The 25,132-nt window shown below is 45.4% G+C and overlaps 2 protein-coding genes and 1 non-coding gene across 7 annotated transcripts in view; all 3 read left to right on the top strand.

Annotated features, from left to right (window-relative positions):
* The window catches only part of TMIGD3 (transmembrane and immunoglobulin domain containing 3), an 85,056-nt gene extending 60,539 nt beyond the window's left edge, over nucleotides 1-24,517 (top strand). For 2 of the 5 annotated variants that reach the window (NM_001302788.1, NM_001302787.1), the window contains exons 2-6: nucleotides 17,010-17,116; nucleotides 18,458-18,805; nucleotides 20,968-21,034; nucleotides 21,766-21,866; nucleotides 24,109-24,503. In NM_001302788.1, coding sequence (NP_001289717.1) covers nucleotides 17,010-17,116; nucleotides 18,458-18,805; nucleotides 20,968-21,034; nucleotides 21,766-21,866; nucleotides 24,109-24,179 — 694 coding nt within the window. In that variant the 3' untranslated portion in view covers nucleotides 24,180-24,503. Of the gene's footprint in view, nucleotides 1-17,009; nucleotides 17,117-18,457; nucleotides 18,806-20,967; nucleotides 21,035-21,765; nucleotides 21,867-24,108 lie in introns of all 5 variants that reach the window. The other 3 variants (XM_078329240.1, NM_001302789.1, NM_001302790.1) reach the window with 3 other exon arrangements.
* On the top strand, nucleotides 3,058-7,395 carry ADORA3 (adenosine A3 receptor). Its single transcript, NM_001302791.1, is given in 2 exon segments — nucleotides 3,058-4,155; nucleotides 6,276-7,395. Coding segments are annotated over 2 exon segments (957 nt in total). The 5' UTR covers nucleotides 3,058-3,805; the 3' UTR covers nucleotides 6,883-7,395.
* Nucleotides 17,355-17,456, top strand: LOC118143397 (U6 spliceosomal RNA). Its single transcript, XR_004727618.1, has one exon. It is a non-coding gene; the product is annotated as a U6 spliceosomal RNA (small nuclear RNA).
* Nucleotides 24,518-25,132: the final 615 nt, after the last annotated feature.

Here is a 25,132-nt window from a genome sequence, read left to right as displayed (position 1 = left end):
GTTGCATCAGCCCCAAGTAGGCCTCAGGCCAGGGTTTGGGACAGGTGAGGCCTTTCCCTTTCCCCTCCAGTCACTCTTCCTGTGATTTAAGCCCGTAGTTTCTCCCAGACCTTTGCTTCCCTAATGGAGTTCAGGTTCTTTTAGTAGAATTTTAAAATTTATTTTTAATTAAAAAAAAATAGAGATGGAGGTGCCTCACTATGTTGGCCAGGTTGGTCTTGAACTCCTGACCTCAGGCAATCCTCTCACCTCAGCCTCCGGAAATGCTAGGGTTACAGGCTGAGCCACCACACACCCAGCCTCTTCTGGTAGAATTGAAAAAGCCATGGCCTTTCTTTTAGGTGGAAAATTCTCCTGAACCACAGTTAATTTACATATTTTTTTTATTAAAAGAAAAACTTGGCACCTTGATCTAATGAAAATGGTTTCCTTTCTGGCCCAGAGCACCCCAGACTTACCAGCAGCCTGCTCATGCAATCATCTGTTTGGTCCTGCCATCTCTTCCCAGCTCAGAGCCGCTGCCAAATCTACATTATACTTGTGCTTTGTGCCCACAGTCTTGGTGGCTACTTTCTTTTTTAGATCTGAGACTACTTTCCGCTCCTGGTTTTGATAGCATGGTAACATCAAACCCAGGGACTCCTTGTGCTTTTGAAAGCTTCGTATAGTTCATTGGCTCATTTACTTACCGAGAGCTGGCGTTCAGAACCTGGGCTCTGAAGCAGAAGCCGGGGTTTGAATGCTGGCTTTGCCACTGCCTAGCTTACAACCTTGGGCAGTTATTTAACCCTGCTGAGCCTCAACTTGCTCAGCATAGTGATAGTATCTATTTCATTAGGAAGCATTGAATGAGTCTGTGAAGATAAGCTGCTTAACACTTGGTAGTTGGTATGATGGAGGGTACTTTAGAGTCCTTGCCGATTTATTGTTTCCTCATATACCCAATGCCAGGTTTATGCCACCTGATTCACTGAGGCGCTTTCCTATTCATTCATCAAAAATGTACTGAGCACCTACGATCTGCCAGGCATCAGAGCAGGGGCTAGAAACGCAGAAATGGAAAGTGGTGGTCCCTTTCTCCAGGAACTTACAGGCCAAGTGGGAAGTCACATACACACAGCACAGTGGGGTTCCAGGGGAGAGGCGAAGTCTGGGAAGTTTTCTTCAAGGTCCTGTTGGGGAACAGTCTTGAAGGAGAAGTATTTGTTTTCTAGGTGGACTTGGGGGAGAAGGGTCCTGCAAACCAGGCAGAGTGTGTGCATGGGGGAGAGGAAGTGAAAGAGGGTGACTCTGAGCCACGAGTTGCTTAGCATATTGGCGCTGATGGTGTCTGTAAGGACCCAGGTGAAAGGAGACTGCAGAGGAGACCCGCCACGAAGGGCATAAGCCACGAAGGGCATAAGCCACTCCAAGGAGTCTGGACTTGATCCTGAGGCAATACAGAGACTAAATGGTTTAGAAGGGGCAGGGAATATCCTGGGTATTGAGCTCTGGTGTGGTTGCTGTTGTTGCCTGAGGCACGGGGTGGGAAGCTGCAGCATCTCCTACTTGAGATGTGATGAAGTCCGTGACCAAGAGTGGCCATGCGCCACGGGCTGTGGGTGCAGCGGTGGGGAATGGGCAAATGAGGTGACCTGCTGCCTCAGCCTCTCTGTCCTCTTTCCCAGATTGCCTTTTGGTTTTCAGTCTAGGGCTGCGCCAAGTTCTAGGCCAGAATGTTAAGTGACTGTGACAGTCCTTCCCCTCTGTTCTCAAATCACCCCCCACCCACCCCAGCAGTGATGGACCTTGTCTATTCAGAGAACATGAAGGAAGGGCTTCCCTTGTTCACAGAAAAGGAATTCCCATGGTGCATGCAGAGAATTCTGAGGGTAGAATTCCTAGGTGGGCAGAGGTGGCTAGATTGGTGACCCTGTGTAGGTCTCCTGCCTTTCTTCTCTCTAGTGGGTCATTCTTTCATGTGTTAGCTTGCCTGCAGCATGCTGTGTTTAGACACAAACCTCTTTCCTTGGTTTCTCTGACCCAGCTGAGATGGACTGATTCCAAAGTAACTTACCTATATACTGGAGTAGGGGTAGGGAGGGTTTTTTGCAGTGTTTAACCGGGATTCACAGTGTTATATAGTGAGAAAGGCTGTTTTTTTTCTCATGGTAGCATGCAGCCTTCTGGAAAGTTCTCTTGGCAACTTTCTGCTCCGAAGCACAGCTAAAGAAAGCAGTTACAGTAAAAACATTTCTGAGAGGCCACGTTGGAGGCTGATGAAGTTTTTCAGGTTCCAGCAGTGCAGGGATGTGGGCAGAACCGACGCTGGAAAATACTAGAATGATGGAAATTCATTTGGAGAGGGCTGCCCTTTTTAATGTCTGCGGAGTTTGCTCAGGGAGGAATGACCAGTCTGGCAGGGATGAGCATGGGATTTGGTAAGACTTGGATCAACCTGGGATACAGCGGTCAGGGTAGGGGCAGAATCAATGAATGATGCCACCAACAGGAGGACCCTGACCGGCCCCTCCCTCATGCCCCTCTCCAAAGTGCTTGTTAGTAAACACCAGAACAGCACTGTTGTTACTGCTGAATTTTATTTTGGGCTGTACATATTTAGATGCTTAAGGTAAAGATGATAAAGCCCTCAAGCCCCTATGTGGCTTCAGTCCAAGTGTTCCTTCCCACTGCCTCTCTAGCATGCCTGGTTAAAACAACCTCTTTGTGTGGTGTTGAGACGCACCCGAACCAGATAGGAACGCAAATAACAATTGTGTTCAAGTGTTTGGTTCCCAGAAGTTGATGACTAGGTAAGGCATTTTCGGGGAGAGGGGGCTGAGTCCCAGTCGCCTGTTCCTGCAGGGTGGGGCTGAGGCTTGGGGAGTCTGGGCAGGAAGGTATGCCATGTGATTCTGATGCACACCTTCCTTTTCCTTCTTTCTGTATGTCTGGTCATGCTGTTATGCTGTCGTCCCTCACATAGGCTGGACACCGGCCGGCTGCCAGTGTAAGGGCCAGTGTGATTTTGCTGGGGTGTGAGCAGCAGAGAATCTTTGCTTATCCCTTTGACCAAGCATCTCTGCTGCAAGGGCTGGGCATTAGCTGTGTTCAGCGAGGCGTCAACTCATGCAAGCACTTAGCAGGAGTAGTCTGGCTAAGGTTAGGAGGCTGCCACCCAAGTCTCTTTTTTGTTTCTCTTCTTCTTCCGTTTGCCTTTTTGTCATAAGATTTTTTTGCAGCTGGCAGAAAGATTGCGTAGTCAGTGCTTCCAGCTCCCCCAGTCCTGCACTGTCATCTGGTCCCTGAATGAATGAATTCTGATACCCGATCTCGTCTTGAGCCTTCTCCATGCCACTCATGACTCCTCCTCTGCTCTTTCTATCTTTTTGCTGAGAGTTCCTGGCTCTGTACTTCCTCTTGGCCTGTCTCACTTCCTGAAACACCCTGAAGAGGGTTGCTTATCTGGATGGAACTAAAAAAGCTGAAGATAGAGGCCTTGACGGCCTCTGTTTGGGGAACTAAGAGCAGCAGCGCTTTCAGATTCAGTCCATGTAGAACTGTCCTCCAGGGTTCTGGGAACTCAAGGATGTGTGGCGCTCAAAGGGACTGGAAGTGATCCACCTGTGAGGAGCCCTTTATAAGGAGAGGGGTCTCCAAGAGATCACCCCACCAGAAAAGAGTAGGAATGAGTGATCTGTGAATTTTAGACTGTCACTGCACATGGACCTCTGGGAAGACGTCTGGCGAGAGCTACACCCACTGGCCCTACGGACGAATCTTGCTGGCTCACCTGTTCCCCTGGAGGTTCCCCTGGGAAGGCAAGATGTCCGTCAACAGCACTGCTCCGTCATTGGCCAACATTACCTACATCACCATGGAAATTTTTATTGGACTCTGTGCCATAGTGGGCAATGTGCTCGTCATCTGGGTGATCAAGCTGAACCCCAGTCTGCAGAGCACCACCTTCTATTTCATTGGCTCCCTAGCCCTGGCTGACATTGCTGTTGGGATGCTGGTCATGCCTTTGGCCATTGTCATCAGCCTGGGCATCACGATCCACTTCTACAGCTGCCTTTTTATGAGCTGCTTGCTGCTGATCTTTACCCACGCCTCCATCATGTCCTTGCTGGCCATCGCTGTGGACCGATACTTGCGGGTCAAGCTGACCGTCAGGTAGCCTGAGGGGTGGTGGGGTGGGCAGCGGTTAAGGCACATGGGAAATGAGGCTACAAAGCCCAGAGCCCAGACTTTTTGAATGAAAATGAATCCAGATTGGCCCTTGATGTTGACAGAGGGCAATAAGCGTCTTTTTCTGATATGGTCTGTGAGGGGGTTAGCAACAGTGAGTTGGAATTCAGGAGCTAGAATCAGAGGAATGCTCCGATCTTGTCTCCACTGACTAGGGGTGGGTGCTCAGTCCCCCCAGCTATGACCACTAATCACTGGCTAAAAATGATGAAATCTTGATGCATCTTTAATTCGTAATAAGTGCTCTTGAATTTTAGAAATGATAAAAACCTACTAGATGAGACGTACTATTTTAGGAGAAGCAGGCAGATAAGAATAAGAGGAGATAAACTGATGGTTCTGTTTTTTGCAAATGTAGGTTGTTATTTTACCTTTGCTTCCTGTTCTGTACCGACTTCAATGCTGAGAAAGGGATTCTTGGTATATATATATACATATATATCTTTCCCCCTCCTCCTCCTCCTGTGTGAGAGCTTTTTTTTCCCAAAAAACGTTCTTCATTACATGTGACCATATGAAGAGAAGGGACCGCCAAATGGAGAAATCTCATTCCCCGGGTGACCTAAATTGCATTGGTCTCGTGTTTCTCCTCAGTTCTCTTGAGGAAAGAGCTTCGTGAGGGAGCTACAAAGAAGCTTCAGATGCGGACAGGTCCAGGTTCAAGTCTCAGATGTGAGATGTGATCTTGGACCAGTTGTTGGACCTTCTGTCCTTTGGTTTCCACTCCATGTCACGGTGGCTACCGTGCTTGGAACGCAGGTTTACCTTGTTTTAATTTTAGCCCCACCACTTCTAACTTGTGTAAGTTACTTCTTTGTGTTTCACTTTTTAATCTATAAAATGGGGATAATTGGACTTTCCTCGTAAGATGAAATGAGTTAACATATGTCTAGTACCAGTCACACAATCTGTGCTCAATAAATCGTAGGTATCGTTACTATGATTTTCACAGTTGCCATCAATAAAATTGAGATTATGGCCGGGCGTGGTGGCTCACACCTATAATCCAAGCACTTTGGAGGCCAAGGCGGGCGGATCACCTGAGGTCGGGAGTTCAAGACCAGCCTGACCAACATGGTGAAACCCCATCTTAAAAAATAAAATAAAATAAAATAAAAATAAAAATAGAAGGCCGGGCGCGGTGGCTTAAGCCTGTAATCCCAGCACTTTGGGAGGCCGAGGCGGGTCGATCACAAGGTCAAGAGATTGAGAACATCCTGGTCAACATGGTGAAACCCCGTCTCTACTAAAAACATACAAAAAATTATTTGGGCGTGGTGGCATGTGCCTGTAATCCCAGCTACTTGGGAGGCTGAGGCAGGAGAATTGCCTGAACCCAGGAGGTGGAGGTTGCGGTGAGCCGAGATCACGCCACAGCACTCCAGCCTGGGTAACAAGAGTGAGACTCCGTCTCAAAAAAAGAAAAAATAATAAAATAAAATTGAAGTTATAATAAAATAGCTCCCATTTTTATTGTGAGATTTAATTGAGTTAAAATCTACTGATACTTAACTATATTTGTTTCCTTTTTGTGGCCTGTGTAGGCTGTTGGCAGGAAGGACAGTTTAAGGAGAAATGGGGACTCTTACTGGATGAGTCTTTTAAGGTCTCTGAAACACTTCAACACAATTTTGTAACTTCATTGATTCATTTAACTCAAATACCAAGCATGGATGCCCATGAAGGTAGAGAAGTAGGAGCAGGCTGTAAAGCTCTCGGGAAGTGGAGCCCCGAGGGGGCACATAAGCACTAGACTCTAGGCAACATCTTCCTAATCTATTCAGGAGTGTTCTTCTTTAGACGAGTCCTCAGAGGAGTTTGCTGGATTTCTCTCCAACCGTTGTCTGCTCATTTTGACTTCATATCCAGTGGAGTTTAGCTGGAATCACCGTAGAACATCAATACTATCCTGTCTTAGCAGAATATTGGAGAATTAAGAGAGTGTATGCCTCACCTCACCTTCTCTCTTTCCTTTACCAGCTCCGTCTCCCCCTACCCTTTAGCAGTTCCTGCTGTGGACTCACTGACTCTCTTCATTCACACAGATACAGGAGGGTCACCACTCACAGAAGAATATGGCTGGGCCTGGGCCTCTGCTGGCTGGTGTCATTTCTGGTGGGATTGACCCCCATGTTTGGTTGGAACATGAAGCTGACCTCAGAGTACTACAGAAACGTCACCTTCCTGTCATGCCGGTTCCCTTCCGTCATGAGCATGGACTACATGGTATACTTCAGCTTCTTCACCTGGATTTTCATTCCTCTGGTCATCATGTGTGCAATCTATCTTGACATCTTTTACATCATCCGGAGCAAACTCAGACAGAACTTCTCTAACTCCAAAGAGACAGGCGCATTTTACGGACGGGAGTTCAAGACGGCGAAGTCCCTGTTTCTGGTGCTTTTCTTGTTTGCTTTGTCATGGTTGCCTTTGTCCATCGTCAACTGCGTCACCTACTTTCATGGTGAGGTACCACAGCTTGTGCTGCACTTGGGCATCCTGCTGTCCCATGCCAACTCCATGATGAACCCTATTGTCTATGCCTATAAAATAAAGAAGTTCAAGGAAACCTATCTTTTGATCCTCAAAGCCTGTGTGGTCTGCCATCCCTCTGATTCTTTGGACACAAGCATTGAGAAGAATTCTGAGTAGTTGTCCATGAGCGATGACTCTCTGTCTCATTGACCTTCAGATTCACCATCAACAAATATTTGAGGGTCTGTCTGCCTGGGCCAAGGGATTTTTACATCCTTGACTACTTCCAGTGAGGTGGGAGCATCGCCAGGGCTCCCCAGTTATACCTCCCCCACTCCACTGGTCTCCATTTTTATTTCCACTCCACTTTTTCCTTTTCCTTCTCTAATTCAGTGTTTTGGAGGCCTGACTTGGGGACAATGTATCATTGATACTATTGTCTGTTTTCCTCCTTCCCATAGAAGAATAAGTCATGAAGCCTAAAGGGTGCCTCGTTGACTTACTGACAAAAGGTTCTAGGTGGGCTGAACATGTGTGTGGTGGTGATTCGGTTCCATGCCATTGTGGAATTGAGCAGGGAACCTGCTCTCAGAGGGTGCCCAGGAGATGCTGGGAACAGAAGGAATAAACTGAGTTCAAGGACGACTTAAACTGCGGAATTCACCTGTGGATCTTTTGAGTAAATAAAGGACATTAGCTAACTGTTGTGTAGCTCTTTGCTGGGGTCACTTGGGGCTTAAAAACCCAGCTGGCTGCCTTTGGCACTCAGCCTACTTGCTACTTGGAGCCATGTGGTGGCATAGGCACCTTCTTACTCTGCCCCAGAGCACCCTTCTCCTTATTCTCGGGTTCGTCAGACCATTTGCTAATTTTATGAACCATTCATTCATTCATCCATTGTGAGAGGAAGAATTCTATTCATTTCTCCTGGTGTTTCATTCTCGTAGGAGTAGTGGGGGAAGGGCAGAAAGAGACAGTGGATCGCTATTATTTGTTGACAATGGATAGCTATTATTTCTTTTTTTTTTTTTTTTAGAGACGGGGTTTAACCATGTTGGCCAGGATGGTCTTGATCTCTTGACCTCGTGATCTTGACTTCAGCCTCCCAAAGTGCTGGGATTACAGGTGTGAGCCACCATGCCTGGCCTCTTTTCTTCCTTTCATTTTTTTTTTTTTTTTTTTGAGACAGAGTCTTGCTCTGTCACCCAGGCTAGTGTGTAGTAGCTTGATTACAGATCACTGCAGCCTCAACGTCCCTGGCTTAAGGGATCCTCCCACCTCAGCCTCCCAAGTGACTGGGACCAGGAGCATGCCATCAAGCCCAGCTAATTTTTTTTTTTTAGTTTTTGTAAAGACAGGGTCTCTTTATGTTGCTCAGGCTGGTCTTGAACACCTGGGCTCAAGTGATCTTCCTGCCTTGGCCTCCCAAAGTGTTGGGATTATAGGTGTGAACCACTGCACCTGGCCTGTTGAGCACTTTTTATGCACTAAGTTCTTTGGATGCGTTATCTCCTTTGTTCCTGACAATCTGTGAGGTGGGTGCCACTATAATGATCATCTCCATTTTGCAGAAGAAAAAACTGAGGCACAGAGAAGTTAAGTAACTTGTCCATCGTTTCCTGATTAACAAATAATAGAACCAGAAATTAAGCTTAACCCTGCCTTACAGGGCAACTCAAGTGTCTTGCCACCTATTCTCAGACATAAAGAGGAACTTGTAACTTTAAAGCCCAAACTTTCAAGATCATCTTATGCACAATTAACAGACAGACAGGTACAAACTACAGCTTTGTACACTTGACGACTTCCGTTTTTTTGCCTTACCTACTAGCTGATCTCTAATTCATCAGGATACCAGACAGGATAGAGTGCCAGTCACATCTTCTGAGCTTTGACTGTGGCTTTAGAGATTCAAGGTGGCATCTCTGGTTTGGTCTATCCAAATTTGCTGCTGTGAACTCTTACTCCCAAGACAATATTTAGCTTGACAAGAGCAACAAGATGGATACTTCAATTAAACAATATCAAAGAGAATAAGTGTATCTGAAAATGAAATTAATTCTTAGCCAGTCCTGAAGGTTTATCCTAAACCTAATTTTAGGCCAGAGCCTGATAACCAAATTTATCTTGTTAACATTTCATTTCGGTAAAGGAATCTTGCTTCTCCTCCAGTCAGCCCAGGAATCAAGAATTCTAGGCGTTTCCCCTCTAATTTGTGGTAGTTAAAAGACACCTCCAGGATGAGGGCCTATGTTTATTCTATGGCTGCAGGTGTCTCAGACACACTATTTACCTTGGGACAACTCTTGCCCCTTTGGAGAAATGAGAGGAAGGGTCCTGCAGCCCCAGTCTCCTGGAAATCTTCAGACCATGCTTCTTAATTTACAAACAGTTTCTAATGTAGTTGCCATAGAAACACTTAACACTACCCTGTCTTTCAAAACATGATCTAAAGGGACCACTTCCCTCAAGGCAAAACAGCAATCTGTCCTGAGCCATTTGGTATCCTTAGCTCCTGAGTTTCAGAACCGCTTTTACTTTTTTCTTTTCTTCCCTCTTCCCTCCCCCCCCCCCCCCCCCCCCCCCCCCCCCCCGTCTCTCCTTTTACTTATTGTCACAGCTTAGCAAGTCCACTGATAGCTTGCTGGGAGTTGTGTTTTTTATTTTTGTCTAATGGGAATCTCCTGACTTAAGGTGTTCCATAAGCCCATAAGCCCAGGAGTCCTTATAGTGAAAATAAATGTCTTTCAAAGTAAACTCACTGGTGAGGAGCTTGATTAGAAGTGATACGATTCACCCTGGTTTCCGGTTTAGAGATTAGTGTCATGGGATTAGTGTCACAGGCCCCTCTTCTGGCTAGCTCTCTTTCAGTTAAACAGTAAAAGATAACTGTGGGCTTTTATTCTAAAGGAATAAGATTACAAAGGCCACCCCGACAAAACTGAGGTTTGCTTCCTCCTTCTCCTCCATATGAATAAGCTGGAACAAGGGTAGATGTTAAGTAACTGGGTTTATTTGTCGTTAAAAAAAAAAAAATCAGGCGGGGTGCAGTGGCTCAAGCCTGTAATCCCAGCACTTTGGGAGGCCGAGGCGGGTGGATCATGAGGTCACGAGATCAAGACCCTCCTGGTCAACATAGTGAAACCCCGTCTCTAATAAAAATACAAAAAATTAGCTGGGCATGGTGGGGCGTGCCTGTAATCCCAGCTACTCAGGAGGCTGAGGCAGAAGAATTGCCTGAACCCAGGAGGTGGAGGTTGTGGTGAGCCGAGATCGTGCCATTGCACTCCAGGCTGGGTAACAAGAGCGAAACTCCATCTCAAAAAAAAAAAAAAAAAAGAAAATCAAGTCAACTGGGGAAGAATGCAGAGGCCAACCTAATGAGAAGAAGCAAAGGCTGTTTACTCTGAGCTTCTGTATCAAGGGAGTCAGCTGTAGTCACTTGCATTTTGGCAGAGACTCAAAGGTAGGCAGAAGAGTGGGAAACATGTATAGTAGCATAAAAATACAAACTTAGGCACATTAACATTTTAATGAGTTTATTTGAGCATTCAATGATTCATGAATTGGGCAGCACCGGACTACAAGTGGTTCAGTGCTCCACCAGAGGAGGTGGGAGAGGAAACTTTTACAAGGTATTTGTGGAAGTAAGACGAAGAAAATACATTTTATTGGTTAACGTGGGAAGCCTCTAGTTTGAAATTAGTTTGGTGGTCTCTGATTGGCTTAGCTGAAGTTTTGTTTCACTGTTTGCCCTGAGTTGGGTTTCAGTTTGTGTTATGTAGGAATCCAAGGCACCACAGCCGTCTTCGACTAACAGCTGTCCAATTAATTTGTTTTCAACAGTGAAAAAAGGGAAAGGCTTTAGGTGTGCCTTGATTAGAGGCTGTTGGCATGGGAAAGCTGTAGGCAGGCTAACTAGAAGTGAGGCATCCTATGTCATTAACTGGGGACACATATTTGGCTTTCTTGGTTGGTCCTAAGATGAAACTGGGAACAAAAATTAGGGGAGTTTTTAGGAGCATGGATTATCTTCAGCACATTCATGCAGTAACAGAAAACCAAATACTGCATGTCCTTCCTTATAATTCTCCTAATTTTTGTCTTCAGATTCAATTTAGGACTAAGAAATCCAAATGTGTTATTAATCAAGTCCTGGCTATTTTTAAATGCCGCTTTAAAAACTTTTTAAATATTTTTAGGTTTTAAACTTCCCTTTTAGGTTCAGGGATACCTGTGCAGGTTTGTTATAATGGTAAACTCATGTCACGAGGGTTTGTTGTATGGATTATACCATCACATGGATACTAAGCCTGGTACCCAACAGTTATTTTTTCTGCTCCTCTCCCTTCTCCCACCCTCCACCCTCAAGTAAGCCCTGTGTCTGTTGTTTCCCTCTTTTGTCTCCATGTTTTATCATTATTTAGCTACCACTTATAAGGGAGGACATGCAGTATTTGGTTTTCTGTTACTGCATTGGTTTGCTAAAAACAATGGCCTCCAGCTCCATCCATGTTCCAGCAAAGGACATGATCTTGTTCTTTTTCATGGCTGCATAGTAGTCCATGGTATACATGTGCCACATTTTTTTTTAATCCAAACTGCTATTGATGGGCATTTAGGTTGATTCCATGTCTTTGCTATTGTGAATAGTGCTGCAGTGAACATGCACATGTATGTGTCTTTATGATAGAACAATTTATATTTCTTTGGGTATATACCCAGTAATGGAATTGCTGGGTTGAATGATAGTTCTGTTTTCAGCTCTTTGAGGAATTGCTACACTGCTTTCCACAAATTGAACAAATTTCATTTAGTAATTGGTTCAATTCATACACCAGTTGAATAATTTAAACTCCCACCAACAGTGTTTAAGCGTTCTCTTTTCTCTGTAACCTCACCAGCATCTGTTATTTTTTGATGTTTTAATAACAGCCATTCTGAGTGGTGTGAGATGGTATCTCATTTTGATTTTGATTTGCATTTCTCTAATGATCAGTGATATTAAGCTTTTTTTCACATGCTTGTTGGCTGCACGTATGTCCTTCTGAAAAGTGTTCATGTCCTTTGTCCACTTTTTAATGGAGCTGTTTTTTTTCCTTGTACATTTGTTAAAGTTCCTTATAGATGCTGGATATTAGATCTTTGTCAGATGCATAATTCACAAATAGTCTTCCGACTCTATAAGCTGTCTGTTTACTCCGTTGATCATTTCTCTTGCTGTGCAGAGAAGCTCTGAGGTTTTTAGATCCCATTTGTCAGTTTTTGCTTTGGTGGTGGTTGCTTTTGGCCTTTTCATCATGAAATCTTTGCCAGTTCCTATGTCCAGAATGGTATTGGCTAGTTTGCCTTCCAGGGTTCTTATAGTTTTGGATTTTACATTTAAATTTTTAATCCGTTTGAGTTGATTTTTGCATATGGTGTCAGGAAGGGGTCCAGTTTCAATATTCTGCATATGGCTAGCCAGTTATCCCAGCACCATCTATTGAATAGAAAGTCTTTTCCCCACTGCTTGTTTTGCCAGTTTTGTCAAGGATCAGATGGTTGTAGATATGTAGCTTTATTTTTGGGTTCTCCATTCTTTTTTTTTTCTTCTTCTTCTTTTTTTGAGACGGAGTTTCGCTCTTGTTACCCAGGCTGGAGAGTATTGGCACAATCTCGGCTCACCGCAACCTCTGCCTTCTGGGTTCAGGCAATTCTTCTGCCTCAGCCTCCTGAGTAGCTGGGATTATAGGCACGTGCCACCATGCCCAGCTGATTTTTTTTATTTTTAGTAGAGACGGGGTTTCACCATGTTGACCAAGATGGTCTTGATCTCTTGACCTCGTGATCCACCCGCCTCGGCCTCCCAAAGTGCTGGGATTACAGGCTTGAGCCACCGTGCCCAGCCGGGTTCTCCATTCTATTCCAGTGTCTGTTTTTGTACTAGTACCATGCTGTTTTGCTTACTGTAGTCCTGTAGTATAGTTTGAAATTGATGTGATATCCTCTAGCTTGGTTCTTTTTGCTTAGGATTGCCTTAGTTATTTGGGCTTTTTAAAAAATTCCATATTATTTTTTAAATAATATTTTCTAGTTCTGTGAAGAGTGTCATTGGTAGTTTGATAAGAATCACACTGAATCTGTACATTGCTTTGGGCAATATGGCCATGTTAATGTTATTGATTCTTCCTATCTATGAGCATGGAATGTTTTCCTGTGTTTTGTAATTTTCATGATAGAGATCTTGCAGCCGGGTGCGGTGGCTCATGCCTATAATCCCAGCATTTTGGGAAGCCGAGGCAGGTGAATCGCGAGGTCAAGAGATCGAGACCATCCTGGTCAACATGGTGAAACCCTGTCTCTACTAAAAATACAAAATTAGCTGGGCATGGTGGCGCACACCTGTAGTCCCAGCTACTCAGGAGGCTGAGGCAGGAGAATTGCTTGAACCAGGAGGAGGAGGTTGCAAAGAGCCGAGATTGCACCATTGCACTGCAGCCTGGGTAATAAGAGCGAAACTCCATCTCAAAAAAAAAAAGATAGAAATCTTTCACCTCCCTGATAAGCTGTGTTCCTAGGCATTTTATTCTTTTGTGGCAATTGTGAATGAGATTGCATTCCTGATTTGGCTCTTAGCCTGGCTGTTGTTGGTGTACAGGAATGCTAGTGATTTTTGTACATTGATTTTGTATTCTGAAACTTTGCTGAAGATGTTTAATAGCTGAAAGAGATTTGGGGCTGAGACTATGGGGTTTTCTTGATACAGAATCATGTGGTCCACAAGCGTGGATAGTTTGACTTCTTCTTTTCCTATTTAGATGCCCTTTATTTATGTCTCTTGCCTGACTGCTTTAAGGCCTGGCTATTTTGGGTTGATTGTTAAAGGGGCTATTGTTTGGCTTTCTGGCTTAAGAAAGCAATCTGACTTCCTACCAGTCTGACTGACAGCAGACTGGCTTACTATTTACTGATTAGCTGTTGGTTTTCTGAGCAGGCTGCTGCAGGTTGTAGGTCAGAATTCTATTTTCATATATGGTCTGGCCTCCTAATGGTCCACTTGTGTATTCAGTTTCTTATAACCAAATGCACATTTTCTAGAGAAACTCTGCTCTTAGCTACTATAGCTGGGTATAATGGGAATAAGAACATTTGGGCTGCATGTTTTCCCAACTACTCAGATGACAGAATTTCTGTAAAGACCCTTTGTAAATTCTAACATGCTCTAAAATAATTTTACAGTATTACAACTACTGTGAAAGCAGCACAGTGTGACGAAAATAGTTTTTGTTTGTTTTCTCCCAGATTTACCATAAAATCATAGTGGCTCTACTAGCTGTGTGAATGTGGGCAAGCTACTTAAACTTCTGAGCCTCAATTGTCTTCATTTGTAAGATCGGATTAATAATATCTGTGTCAAAGTTGTTTTTGTGTTTTGATTTTTACTTTTTCTTATGGAAAATTTCAAACACACAAAAGTGGAGTGACTATGTCTTAGTTTGTGTGTGTTGCTATAAGAGAATACCTGAGGCTGGGTAATTAATGAAGAAAAGAGGTTTGTTCGGTGCACAGTTCCACAGGCATCTGTTTGGCTTCTGGTGTGGGCCTCATGCTGCTTCCATTCATGGTGGAAGGCAAAAAGGAGCCAGAATGCACAGATGACATGGTGAAAGCAAGGAAGCAGGCTGGGGGAGGTGCCAGGCTCTTTGAAACAATCAGCTCTCATGGGAACTAATAGATTGAGAACTCACTCATTACCATGATGACAATGATGGCACCAAGACATTGACGAGGGATCCACCCCTATGATTCAAACACTTCCCACTAGACCCCACCTCCAACATAGAGGATCAAATCTCAACATGAGGTTTGGAGGGTCAAATATGCAAACTATAGCAGACTAAAAGAAGGACCCCTTATTTGTCTATTATCCTGCTTAGTAATTATCAACTTACAGCCAATCTTGTTTCATTTGTGCCTGTATCCACTTGCCCTGCCCTGATTATCCTGAAATTTCAGGTATCAAGTTGTTTTATCTATAAACATTTCATTTGGCATTCTAAAAGATCTTTTAAAACTTATTTGGTTTATTCTTATTGCCTATTTACCTTCATATTTATACATCTAAATAGAATGAAAGTTAATTCTTTTTTCTTTTTTTTTTTTTTTTGAGGTGGAGTTTCACTCTTGTTACCCAGGCTGGAGTGCAATGGCACGATCTCGGCTCACGCAACCTCTGCCTCCTGGGTTCAGGCAATTCTCCTGCCTCAGCCTCCTGAATAGCTGGGATTACAGGCATGTGCCACCATGCCCAGCTAATTTTTTGTATTTTTAGTAGAGACGGGGTTTCACCATGTTGACCAGGATGGTCTGGATCTCTTGACCTCATGATCCACCCACCTCAGCCTCCCAAAGTGCTGGGAGTACAGGTGTGAGCCACTGCACCTGGCCGAAAGTTAATTCTATGGAATTACTACATCAAGCAATATTCAAAATGTTAGTAGACACATCATTCATTCTCTGTGACTCTTGCACTCTCACTCCCTTTGCAGTTACTTTTTTGTGTCTTGGGCATTTTGCTGGTATCTGGGCACAATACATTTCTCTTTTGCTGGTTGCTTTGGCTTCATGTTGCCATCTCTGAGCAATGCTGAGTGTGTGTGTTTTGCATGCAGTATTGTTAGAGATAAGGACTGCTTTTTAAAAATATAACCACAATATTTGCAGTAATTATCCATTGCTGTGCAACAAATTACACCCAAAACTTAGAGGCTTGAAACAGCAATACTTCATCATCTCTTATGGTTTCTATGGGTCAGGAATTCAGGGGGCATTTTGGTTGAGTGGTTAATGCATGGTCTCTCATGAGGGTACTAGGTCTGCAGTCATCTGCAGGCTTGACTGTGGCTGGAGCATCCACTCCTGAAGTGACTCTCACATGTCTAGTGAACTGTTTTTTCCATATGGGCCCCTCTACAGCCTGCTCAAGAGTCCTCGCAGCATCGTGGCTGATTTTCCCTAGAGGAGCAGCATGAGAGCCTAGGGTGGAAGCTGCACACCTTTGATGACCCATCCTCTGAAATCACATGCCATCACTTCTGCCATAATGTATTGATCACACAGGCCAGTCCTGATTCAGTGTGGGAGGGGACTACATAACAGCATGAATTCCAGGAGCCACTGTGAAGGCTGGCTACGACAATGCCATTATCACATCTCAAAAAATAAATCAAAGAATTATATCCTAATCGTATCACTGGCCATATATTCTGAATTGTTTGCTTCAATCGTGATCCAAATAAGTTCCATATATTATAATTTGTCAATATGTCTCTTAAGTCCCTTTGGATCCACATATTCTCCTTTCCTTCCTTCCTTGTTTATTCATGTAATTTAATTGTGGAACTCATAGATGTTTTTGATGAGGAGCACCTGAGGTGATGTAGATAAAAACCTACCATGATACAGGCTTGCTGGTGGCCCACATGCTGACTACACATGAATTAGAGACAGGCTCCCCTTTCTCCAGAGAGGACATTATTGCACGACTGGACAATCCATGTATGACCCTCAGAGGGACGTGCTGACTCTGGGGCGTGATAAGTAGCACCCTGCTTAACTTTACCTGAGAGGTGGTTCAATAATTCAGACTTTGAAAGCCAGTGGTCAGAGCACATGAGTCCCATTAGAATCAGGAGAAGCTGCTGCAGCTGCATAGATGGAGCTCCCTGATTTGTTCCAACTCTTCTCAGGAAAGCTTTCAGGAAGTCTGAAGACTGCAGCCCAAACTGTGGTCATCCAAACACCCACACTTCTGCTTGCTCGCATGTTTCAGGTCCCAGGCACGCAGGCTACTGACAGCTGGCGTGCTCCACCCCTGGCCGTGCTCCCCATATGAGCCTGCAGTATCCACCTGGGAGCTGGGTTAGTTGAGAATCTGATTACTAGGAGTCCTCTCAACTGTATAAGAAATTGGGCCTCCAAGAGTGGTGAACAGACAAAATGAGTGGCCTCTGATGAGGCAGCAGAACAGGTTACAGTGGAGCACATACAAATGGGTGCCAGTGATGGTTGTGAGCATGTGCTTTTCTGAGTGTGGGCCAGAGCCCATTTATCCAGGAGGGACAGCTCTACTGCCCAGAATTTTCTTAGTTGCCCGGTCAATAAGTTTAAGTCTATGAAGAGCATCTGTGTGGTACCCTTGTGCAGTGTACCTATACATGGCAGCACTGCTTGGATTAACTGGTTGTTTTCCCTTTTCACTGGTCTCGTTAAACCAGGATAAAGCCATATTAAGCTCAAGCCTATCTGTTTCCCTTAAACAGATTTGGGATTCCTGTGCTCCCTGGGTACATTCTATTAATCCAGTTGATGGCTTGCGTCCTTCTCGTCATGTGGCTCGTCATTCTACTCCCGTTGACTCTCTTTTCAGGTAAGATGGGGGAAGGAACAGTTCCAGCCCTTTAAGCTGTGGCCTTCCCAGAGATTTTGCACTGAAATCCTCTCCTACTTGGAGTCCCTGCTTATTAGTTTGAACCGTCTGAGGAATGGGATGAGAAAATAAAAGGAGACAAAAATAGCTCTTGTCCATGTTGGCTCTTGTTCTTAGCTCAGATAAGAGACTTTGCGAGGAAATTGGAAAGCTTGGCTAACATGATGGCTCTCTGCACGCACTTTGGAGGCACACATACTAAAATTAGAATGATACAGGTAGATTAGCATGGCCCTTGTGCAAGGACGACATGCAAATTCATTATGCATTCCATATTTTCCCCAGCATCTCTACCAAAATAATATAAAATAAAATAGGAGCTCTGTATTTTCTCTTTTAGCTCATCCAAGTTCCCCTTCCCCCTTCTCCCCTCAAAAATATATGTGCAGATATATGAGGATACAACTTTCCTTTTCCCGCTCATGCTTGACTCCACAGATGAGACTGGGAAGACTGGCCTTTTCCGAGCTCTGTCGACCTTCAGTTGTGCAGTGTTTAGACTTGCTGAATTTTTCTCTGGGTCAGCATTCATACTTCTAAACTGAAGATCATGCTGTCTTCCTTGTGGGGTTGTTATAAAAACTCAATGTTATAAAGAACATGAGCCTACATTTGAGTGGTCTCTGCTACACAGCTGGAAGGCTGAAGGAAGGATAGGCTGTGCTGTACCATCTCCTCTCCTTGGTCAGACATTTTCCCTGCCACAGTCCAGCTGGACCTGGTGTGCGTGACTTTCTCATTGTGCAATATCTGAGATGATAGAGGTGCCTATGCTGATCTTGCGGGAGGGAACATGAAGTTCTTATCCCCTAAAGACAGAATACGACTTCCTCTGTTTTCAGCCCTGTGCAGTCAGCAGAAGATGAGTTCAAGATCAAGGTGTTTGGCGAGTTTGGTTTCATTCTGAGGCCTTCCCTTGGTCTGCAGATGACTACCTTCCGGCTATGTCCTCACGGGCCATTCCTCTGTCTGTACTGTCAGAGTCCTAATCTCTTCTTTATATAAGGACACCATTTAAATTGAATTAAGGACTACCCCAGTGACCCTATGTTAATTAATTATCTCTTTAAAGGCCTTATATCCAAACACTCTGGGGGCATGGGAGGTTAGGACTGAAACATATAAGTTTTGAAGGCAACATAGTTCAGCCCATAACAGTTGCCAATCAAAAAGAAGCAAAAATCAGTCTCCGATTCTTTAATTATCCTTCAGGAGGGCAGGAGCTGCAATGTTTTGAGAGAACAATGGCGTGTGTGCAGGTGCGCGTGTGTGTTTTCACAGATGCCATGGTCATGGATGAAAAGGTCAAGGAAAGCTTTGTGCTGGACACAGCTTCTGCCATCTGCAACTACAATGCCCGCTACAAGGACCACCGCAAATACTGGTGCCGAGGCTACTTCCGTGACTACTGCAACATCATCGCCTTCTCTCCCAACAGCACCAATCATGTGGCCCTGAGGGACACAGGGAACCAGCTCATTGTCACTATGTCCTGCCTGGCTAAGGAGGACGCAGGCTGGTACTGGTGTGGCATCCAGCGGGACTTTGCCAGGGATTACATGGATTTTACAGAGCTGATTGTAACTGACAAGAAAGAAACCCTGGTCAGTGACTTTTGGTCTGGGAAAGGTAAGGAGCCTGCCAGGGTCTGACTGGAGGTGACCCATGGCCACAGGTGTATGCTGCTGAGAGAGAATTCACTGAAGCTGGTGAGCCCCAACTCGGACTCCCACTGTGTTCTTTGGGGCTACGTGGCCTCTCTCTTCCTCTAGCAATCATGGGGTGGTCATTGACAGAGCTGGGGAATAGCTGGAAATTGGGGACAAGGAGAATGTCTGTGCCCTGGGGTGTATTTAGAACCTCTCTTCCCTTGCAGCAATCTGGTCTAAGGACCTTGGAAAAGGCTGACAGGGTCTAGTAGATGTGACATCTTTGTTTTGAAAGGCTTTGAAGTTGTTATTAAATGTCTGTGTGCCTGTGGGTCTAGAATTTTGAAGATTAGTTTCTTGAGAGGTGTCTAAGTTTGCAAAAAATGACCCAGGTGCCTGGTAACTGTCACCTTAAATAATTTGATAATATACAGAGGTAGCCAGGTAACGGTGGCTCACTCCTGTAATCCCAGCACTTTGGGAGGCTGAGGCGATTGGATTGCTAGAGCCCAGGAGTTTGAGACCAGCCTGGGCAAAGTGGAGAAAGCTCATCTCTACAAAAATTACAAAAATTAGCTGGGTGTGGTGGTGCCCACTTGTGGTCCCAGCTAGTTGGGAGGCTGAGTAGGCAGAATCATCTGAGCCCAGGGAGGTTGAGGCTGCAAAGAGCTGTGATTGCACCGCTGCACTTCAGCCTGGGTGACAGAGTCATCTCAAAAAATAATAATGAAAATGTACTGAGATAAATGCTGTGGCCCAACTAGTAAGCACCCTCTTTTGCTTTTAAGGAATGTGCAGTTTTTATTCGGAGACATGGGGAAGGTGTGGGTGGAACTGGAGTCCATAGCGGAGAAGTCTGAGTTGAGCAATTGGGACTTTTGGCTGGAGCTAAGACACAGGATTTCCAGATGTTCCCCTAAGTTCTTTCTGCTAAATGATGAAAACCTCCTTTTGCAACAGAAAAATCTCTGTTTCTCAGACAGAGGACTTATGGAAGGCACTAGCCTTTCTTTCTTTTTTTTTTTTGAGCTGGAGTTTCGCTCTTGTTACCCAGGCTGGAGTGCAATGGCGCGATCTTGGCTCACCGCAACCTCTGCCTCCTGGGTTCAGACAATTCTCCTGCCTCAGCCTCCTGAGTAGCTGGGATCACAGGCACACACCACCATGCCCAGCTAATTTTTTGTATTTTCAGTAGAGACGGGGTTTCACCATGTTGACCAGGATGGTCTCGATCTGTTGACCTTGTGATCCACCCGCCTCGGCCTCCCAAAGTGCTGGGATTACCGCGCCTGGCCTCTTTCTTTTTTTTATTTTCCTGTGTCTTCTCCTTGTTTCCATTTCTAGAAAGGATGTCCTTTTCTATCACAGTCCAAAGCACAATGCTGGTAGGAAAACAAACCAGAAGGGCTTAAGGGGTGCCTTGGGAAACCTGTCGCCATGCTGGAAAGAGAGTTTTGCTCACACTTTGCCAGCTGGTGATTGATTCTGCCAGGATCTTACTGAATGTGACATCGTTCACGCCCACAGTGTTTCTACTTCATGTGGTTCTGCTTTTAGTCAACTGTGCAGCTTGACCCGAATCTGAGGCTCAGACAAGAGAAGTCCCACCTGAACATACTCCTCAGTTTAGATGAAGCACAGATCCTTCCCAAGTCTTATCGGAGGAGGCATTGTAGGTGGTCGTGGCGCCATTGCTCCCATTGGGTTTTCGTCATAAGAAAAATACGGCAATTATATCACCAACGAGTAGTTCTTTAAAAATAGGATTGGCCCTCTGGTGCTTCTAGGGTCCATCCCCTCCTATGGGGAAAAGACCACAGTGTGGGACTCTGGGCCACTTCTAGTCAATGTGGGGCCTTTGTCCAAATCTGGAAAAGGGGCTGCTTCCTTCAGGTGCATGGAGGCAGGGTGCATGGCTTAACAGAGTGCGGGCTAAATGTCTGCCCTTGTTTGTCCCCTCAGCCTTGCTCCTTGTGCAGGGCACATTTATACAACTGTACTTGGTGCCTCTGTTTTACTCTGAAGTCAACCAGGGGACCCACTCTCTGGAGATTGAGAGAATGATAGGCAGAGCTGCAGCTGAGAGGCAGAGGCAGGGCCTGGCTATGGGCCTCACCAGACTTAACAATCCTTCTGATTCAGACCTACCAGGCAACAAAACCAGAAGCTGCAAGACTCCCAGAGTTGTCCGCAAGGCTGACTACTCCAGGTGAGCCATAGTCTCAGGGGACGAATGGGCGTGGGGCAGTGGGGTGGAGGTAGGGGCCGGGGGACAATTGTATAATATGACAGTTGATTTGCACCGACAGCTTTTCTGCTGCACATTATTTCTCCATTTGAACTATGTATCCTTAATGTGAGTATTTGCTTTCTTTAAAAAAAAAATATATATATATATAGTTTAAGACTCTTGGTTGAAAGCTGAAAAAAATACCCTCTAGCTATTTTAATTGAAAGGGGACATTTATCATAGGGAGAGAACGGCGTTTGCAATGTCGGCCACCCTTGAAAATCATCGGGAGCGTCATCAGGACTTTACCTCCATCTCTAATCTTGAAACTGCATGTTTGCTTCCTTCTCTCTCTGTTCTGACCTGGCATATTTCTGTTTTTTCCCCCAACAGTCAGCCATTTATAGTTCCTGAGTTTATTTCTCCCCCATTCAAGAGGCTGGCCAGTCTGAGACTGGATTCTCCTAGACCCAATCCACAGTTAATTTCTGAGGAAAGGGTTCATTGACCCAGCTTAGTCAGATGCTCAGCAGGTCCCATCGAGTGTGGTTCAAAGGACGGGGTCACTCTGAAGGAATACAGCTGCCAGGTGCTACTGTAACTGGATGCGGGGCGGGCAGGTGTACACATCCCAGAGAAAGGGATCCAGAGCTGAGAACCAATAGGTAGTTTCTTCCAAGGAACATAAAGTCTGCTGTGGTTCCTTCCAGGACGTCCATTCTCATCATTTGCATACTGATCACGGGCTTGGGAATCATCTCTATAATCAGTCATTTGACCAAAAGGAGGAGAAGTCAAAGGAATAGAAGGAGTAAGTAGCTACTGTCGGGGGCGGGGTGGGCAAGAATTAGAAAAAATGAAAGAGGTCAAGGATCGTCTTTCAAATGAGTGAACATGAGCCTCTTTGTATTGCCTGGTCACCTGGGAACAATCCAGCCAGCCATGGGCCAGGGTAGACATCTACTTGATGGTGACAAGGCATCATGAGAAGTAACAGAGGGAGCAGTAGACCTTTCTTTCTTTCTTTTTTTTTTTTTTTTTTGAGACAGAGTTTCACTCTTGCTGTCCAGTCTGGAGGGCAGCAACCTCAGCTCACTGCAACTTCTATCTCCCAGGTCCAAGCAATTCTCCTACCTCTGCGTCCCGAGTAGCTGGGATTACAGGCATGCACCACCACACCCGGCTAATTTTTTGCATTTTTAGTAGAGACGGGGTTTCACCGTGTTGGCCAGGCTGGTTTCAAACTCCGGACCTCAGGGGATCCACCTGCCTCAGCCCCCTAAAGTGCTGGGATTACAGGTGTGAGCCACCATAACCGGCCCACCGGAGCTTTCTTAAGTGGATACATGTGTAGACCAGGAAGGAGGGAGGCCCTGAGACCACAGCACAGGTTCCACATCTGCAGAGCCACCTACCTCCTCAGCTCACAAACTCTGGGCTCCTGTCAAAGGAAGGAGCTTCTGGGACCCCTGGGTAAGCAGGTGTAGAAAAGTCTCCTTTTTCATATACACAGAGTGTTGCTCCGTTGCCCAGGCTGGAGTGCAGAAGTGTGATCATAGGTCACTGCAGCCTCATACTCCTGGCCTCAAGCCATCCTCCCACCTCAGCCTCTAAGTAGCTGGGCCCACAGGCATCTGCCACCATGCCTGGCCAGTTAAATTTTTTTTTTTTTTAAACAGAGTCTTGCTCTGTTGTCAGTCTGGAGTGCAGTGGCTCCATCTCGGCTCACTGCAACCTCCGCCTCCCAGGTTCAAGCGATTCTCCTGCCTCAGCCTGATCTTTAGGTTTCCCCATTCCTAAATAGAGAAGGGACTGAGTGCCCACCTTTCCCTTTGGGACAGCACCAGAGACACCAAGGCTGGTCTTAAACTGTTTTGAGAATCCTCCAAGCCAACATATGGCGAATCTGCCAACCTCTGAAGTGTACCCAGAGGCGAAAGAACATCACACAGTTGCCACTGTTGGGCCAATGGTAGCTCCTCATTTTTCTTTTCAGGCTCAGAAACCACAGGAACACCTTAGGCGATGAAGAGACTGTAGGCCTAATTAGAAAACAGACTGCAACCTCCTGTGGGTATGGAAATGCAGAAGAACATTTCAGAGAAAGAGAAAAAACTCCTAGTAACCCTTGCTAGTGACACACCGGGATCCGTAGCCAGAAGAATCTGAAATGCCCAGCAAAGGCTGCAAGGCCTCATCCTTTCCCTGTGATATTTTGTTCCTGTGGTCAGAACAGGAGCCCTAAAAAAAGTAGTGGCTTCTGCAGCATTGTTGACCTTTGTCCTCCAGCAGCCTTGAACTACAAAGCTGGGGCATGTGGGCAACACCTTTTTCAGGTCTGCCCAAGCCCATTCCCTCTGGGACACGATTGTAGTCTAGGTTTTTGCTAAAACCATTGTCTACTTTATTCTTTTCTGGGCCTATTTTCTTCTTTATAAGTTGAGGGTCTCATTTGCATACCCTCCAATATTTTTATTCATTAGTTCAAGAGAAAAGGACCATGCTAGCTAGATGCTGGGGATATAAAGACGGGCAAAAGAGACGGCGTCTGCGTTCGCGGAACTTGTAGAGGGGAAGACAAGCGATCACACATCAACACCCAAATGCAACATTGCCAGCTGGAGTTGGTGCTCTAAAGGGGAGGCGCATGATACTGTGAAAGGCGAGGCAGTAGAACCCAACCCTCTTCCTTTTTAGCAAGAAGTTGTACAGCCTGTTGTAGCCAGGGCCTGCCTCCTCAGACTCAGGCAGCTGAAACGTGGCAGCCTGAACGAAGGCTCGTAGCTTTGACATTCTGATTCTGAAGCTCAGTTGTGTTCACATTGCCAAAACTCGGTGAGAGGCGAATGCGAGCCCCATGTACCAAGCTTTGCTGTTGACTTTCCTACCGATGAGCTTTGCAGTAATGATATCTGATCTCAGCCCTGAAAATAAACTTGTGTTCAGTCCCCATGAAACCCCCATGATAGAGTTTGCAACTTTCGCTGCAGAGACACTCCTCAGAGGTAGGCAATAGTTCTCAACTCAATTTCTCTTTCTATTCCCCACCAAAGTAGGCAACTATTTGAAGCCCTTCTCACGTATCCTGACTCCAAAGAACGTGGCTCCTACTGAACAGATGTGACTGAAGATTTCTTTTATTTAGTTTATAAAGTGATGCTACAACAGAACAGCCCCCATGACAACTGCCCCACACCTCACAGACTGATTCTGATCTCCTGGGAATTCTGAAGGACCCTCTATCCTTGCCAGCAGTCATTTGCAGCCTGGTAACAGCAATGGGAGTCAGAGGAGCTGTGACAGACCGTATGCAAGCAAGGCTGCACTCAAATAACATCCCCAGGTCTAAGTTCTCATGCATTCCATCAGTCAGAAGGGAAGAAGAGGTGAAGAATTTGCATCGGGGGCCAGGAAATCACTTATTTTTATTAGCCAATAAATTCCTGTCTGGTGTTGAATGAACTCTTGAGATACTAGTAACTTCTTCTAGGGTATCGCTGGAAAAGTATTTCTGGAAAAGTTTCTTTCAAAGAATAACATTCTAACTCATTTCTGAATTGGTATCAAATGCTGTCCAATCCAAAGAAAGGGAGATACACTAAATCAGGAGTTCTCACATTCTCCTGGTGAAAAGGCCATTCCTCTCATCCATTTTGGGAAACTGCCACCTGACTAAGGGGATGCTGCTTTTGATCAGTGAGAAACCAAGGTGTGATAAGTGAAATACTCATTCAAATCGAGAAACACAAATCAAGAATAAGGCATTGGCAGCCATAGGTGCAAGTGAGGTCATATTGTCATTCATGCCAGAATTACCAACACTCTTAGCTCCCACCTGCCTATCTACACCCTCTCTCCCCATATAGGGTCTCTTTTGCTATTTCTGGGAGTTCCCAGGGCCTCCCCATCACTGTCTGTGCTGCCCACATCACAACCCTGCTTTTCACCATGCCATGATCTCTTCTAATGGGCGTACTGGCCCGCTTCAGTCCTCAGGATACTCGAGTGGCTTTCTAGTCTGAGCAGAGTTGGAACAGGGAGGTTGTTGATATGATTCTGCACATGCCCTGTGTGTTT

This window comes from Callithrix jacchus, chromosome 7 (assembly GCF_049354715.1).
Source record: "Callithrix jacchus isolate 240 chromosome 7, calJac240_pri, whole genome shotgun sequence".
Lineage (NCBI taxonomy): Eukaryota > Metazoa > Chordata > Mammalia > Primates > Cebidae > Callithrix > Callithrix jacchus.
This window is presented reverse-complemented; position numbering and strand designations above follow the sequence as displayed.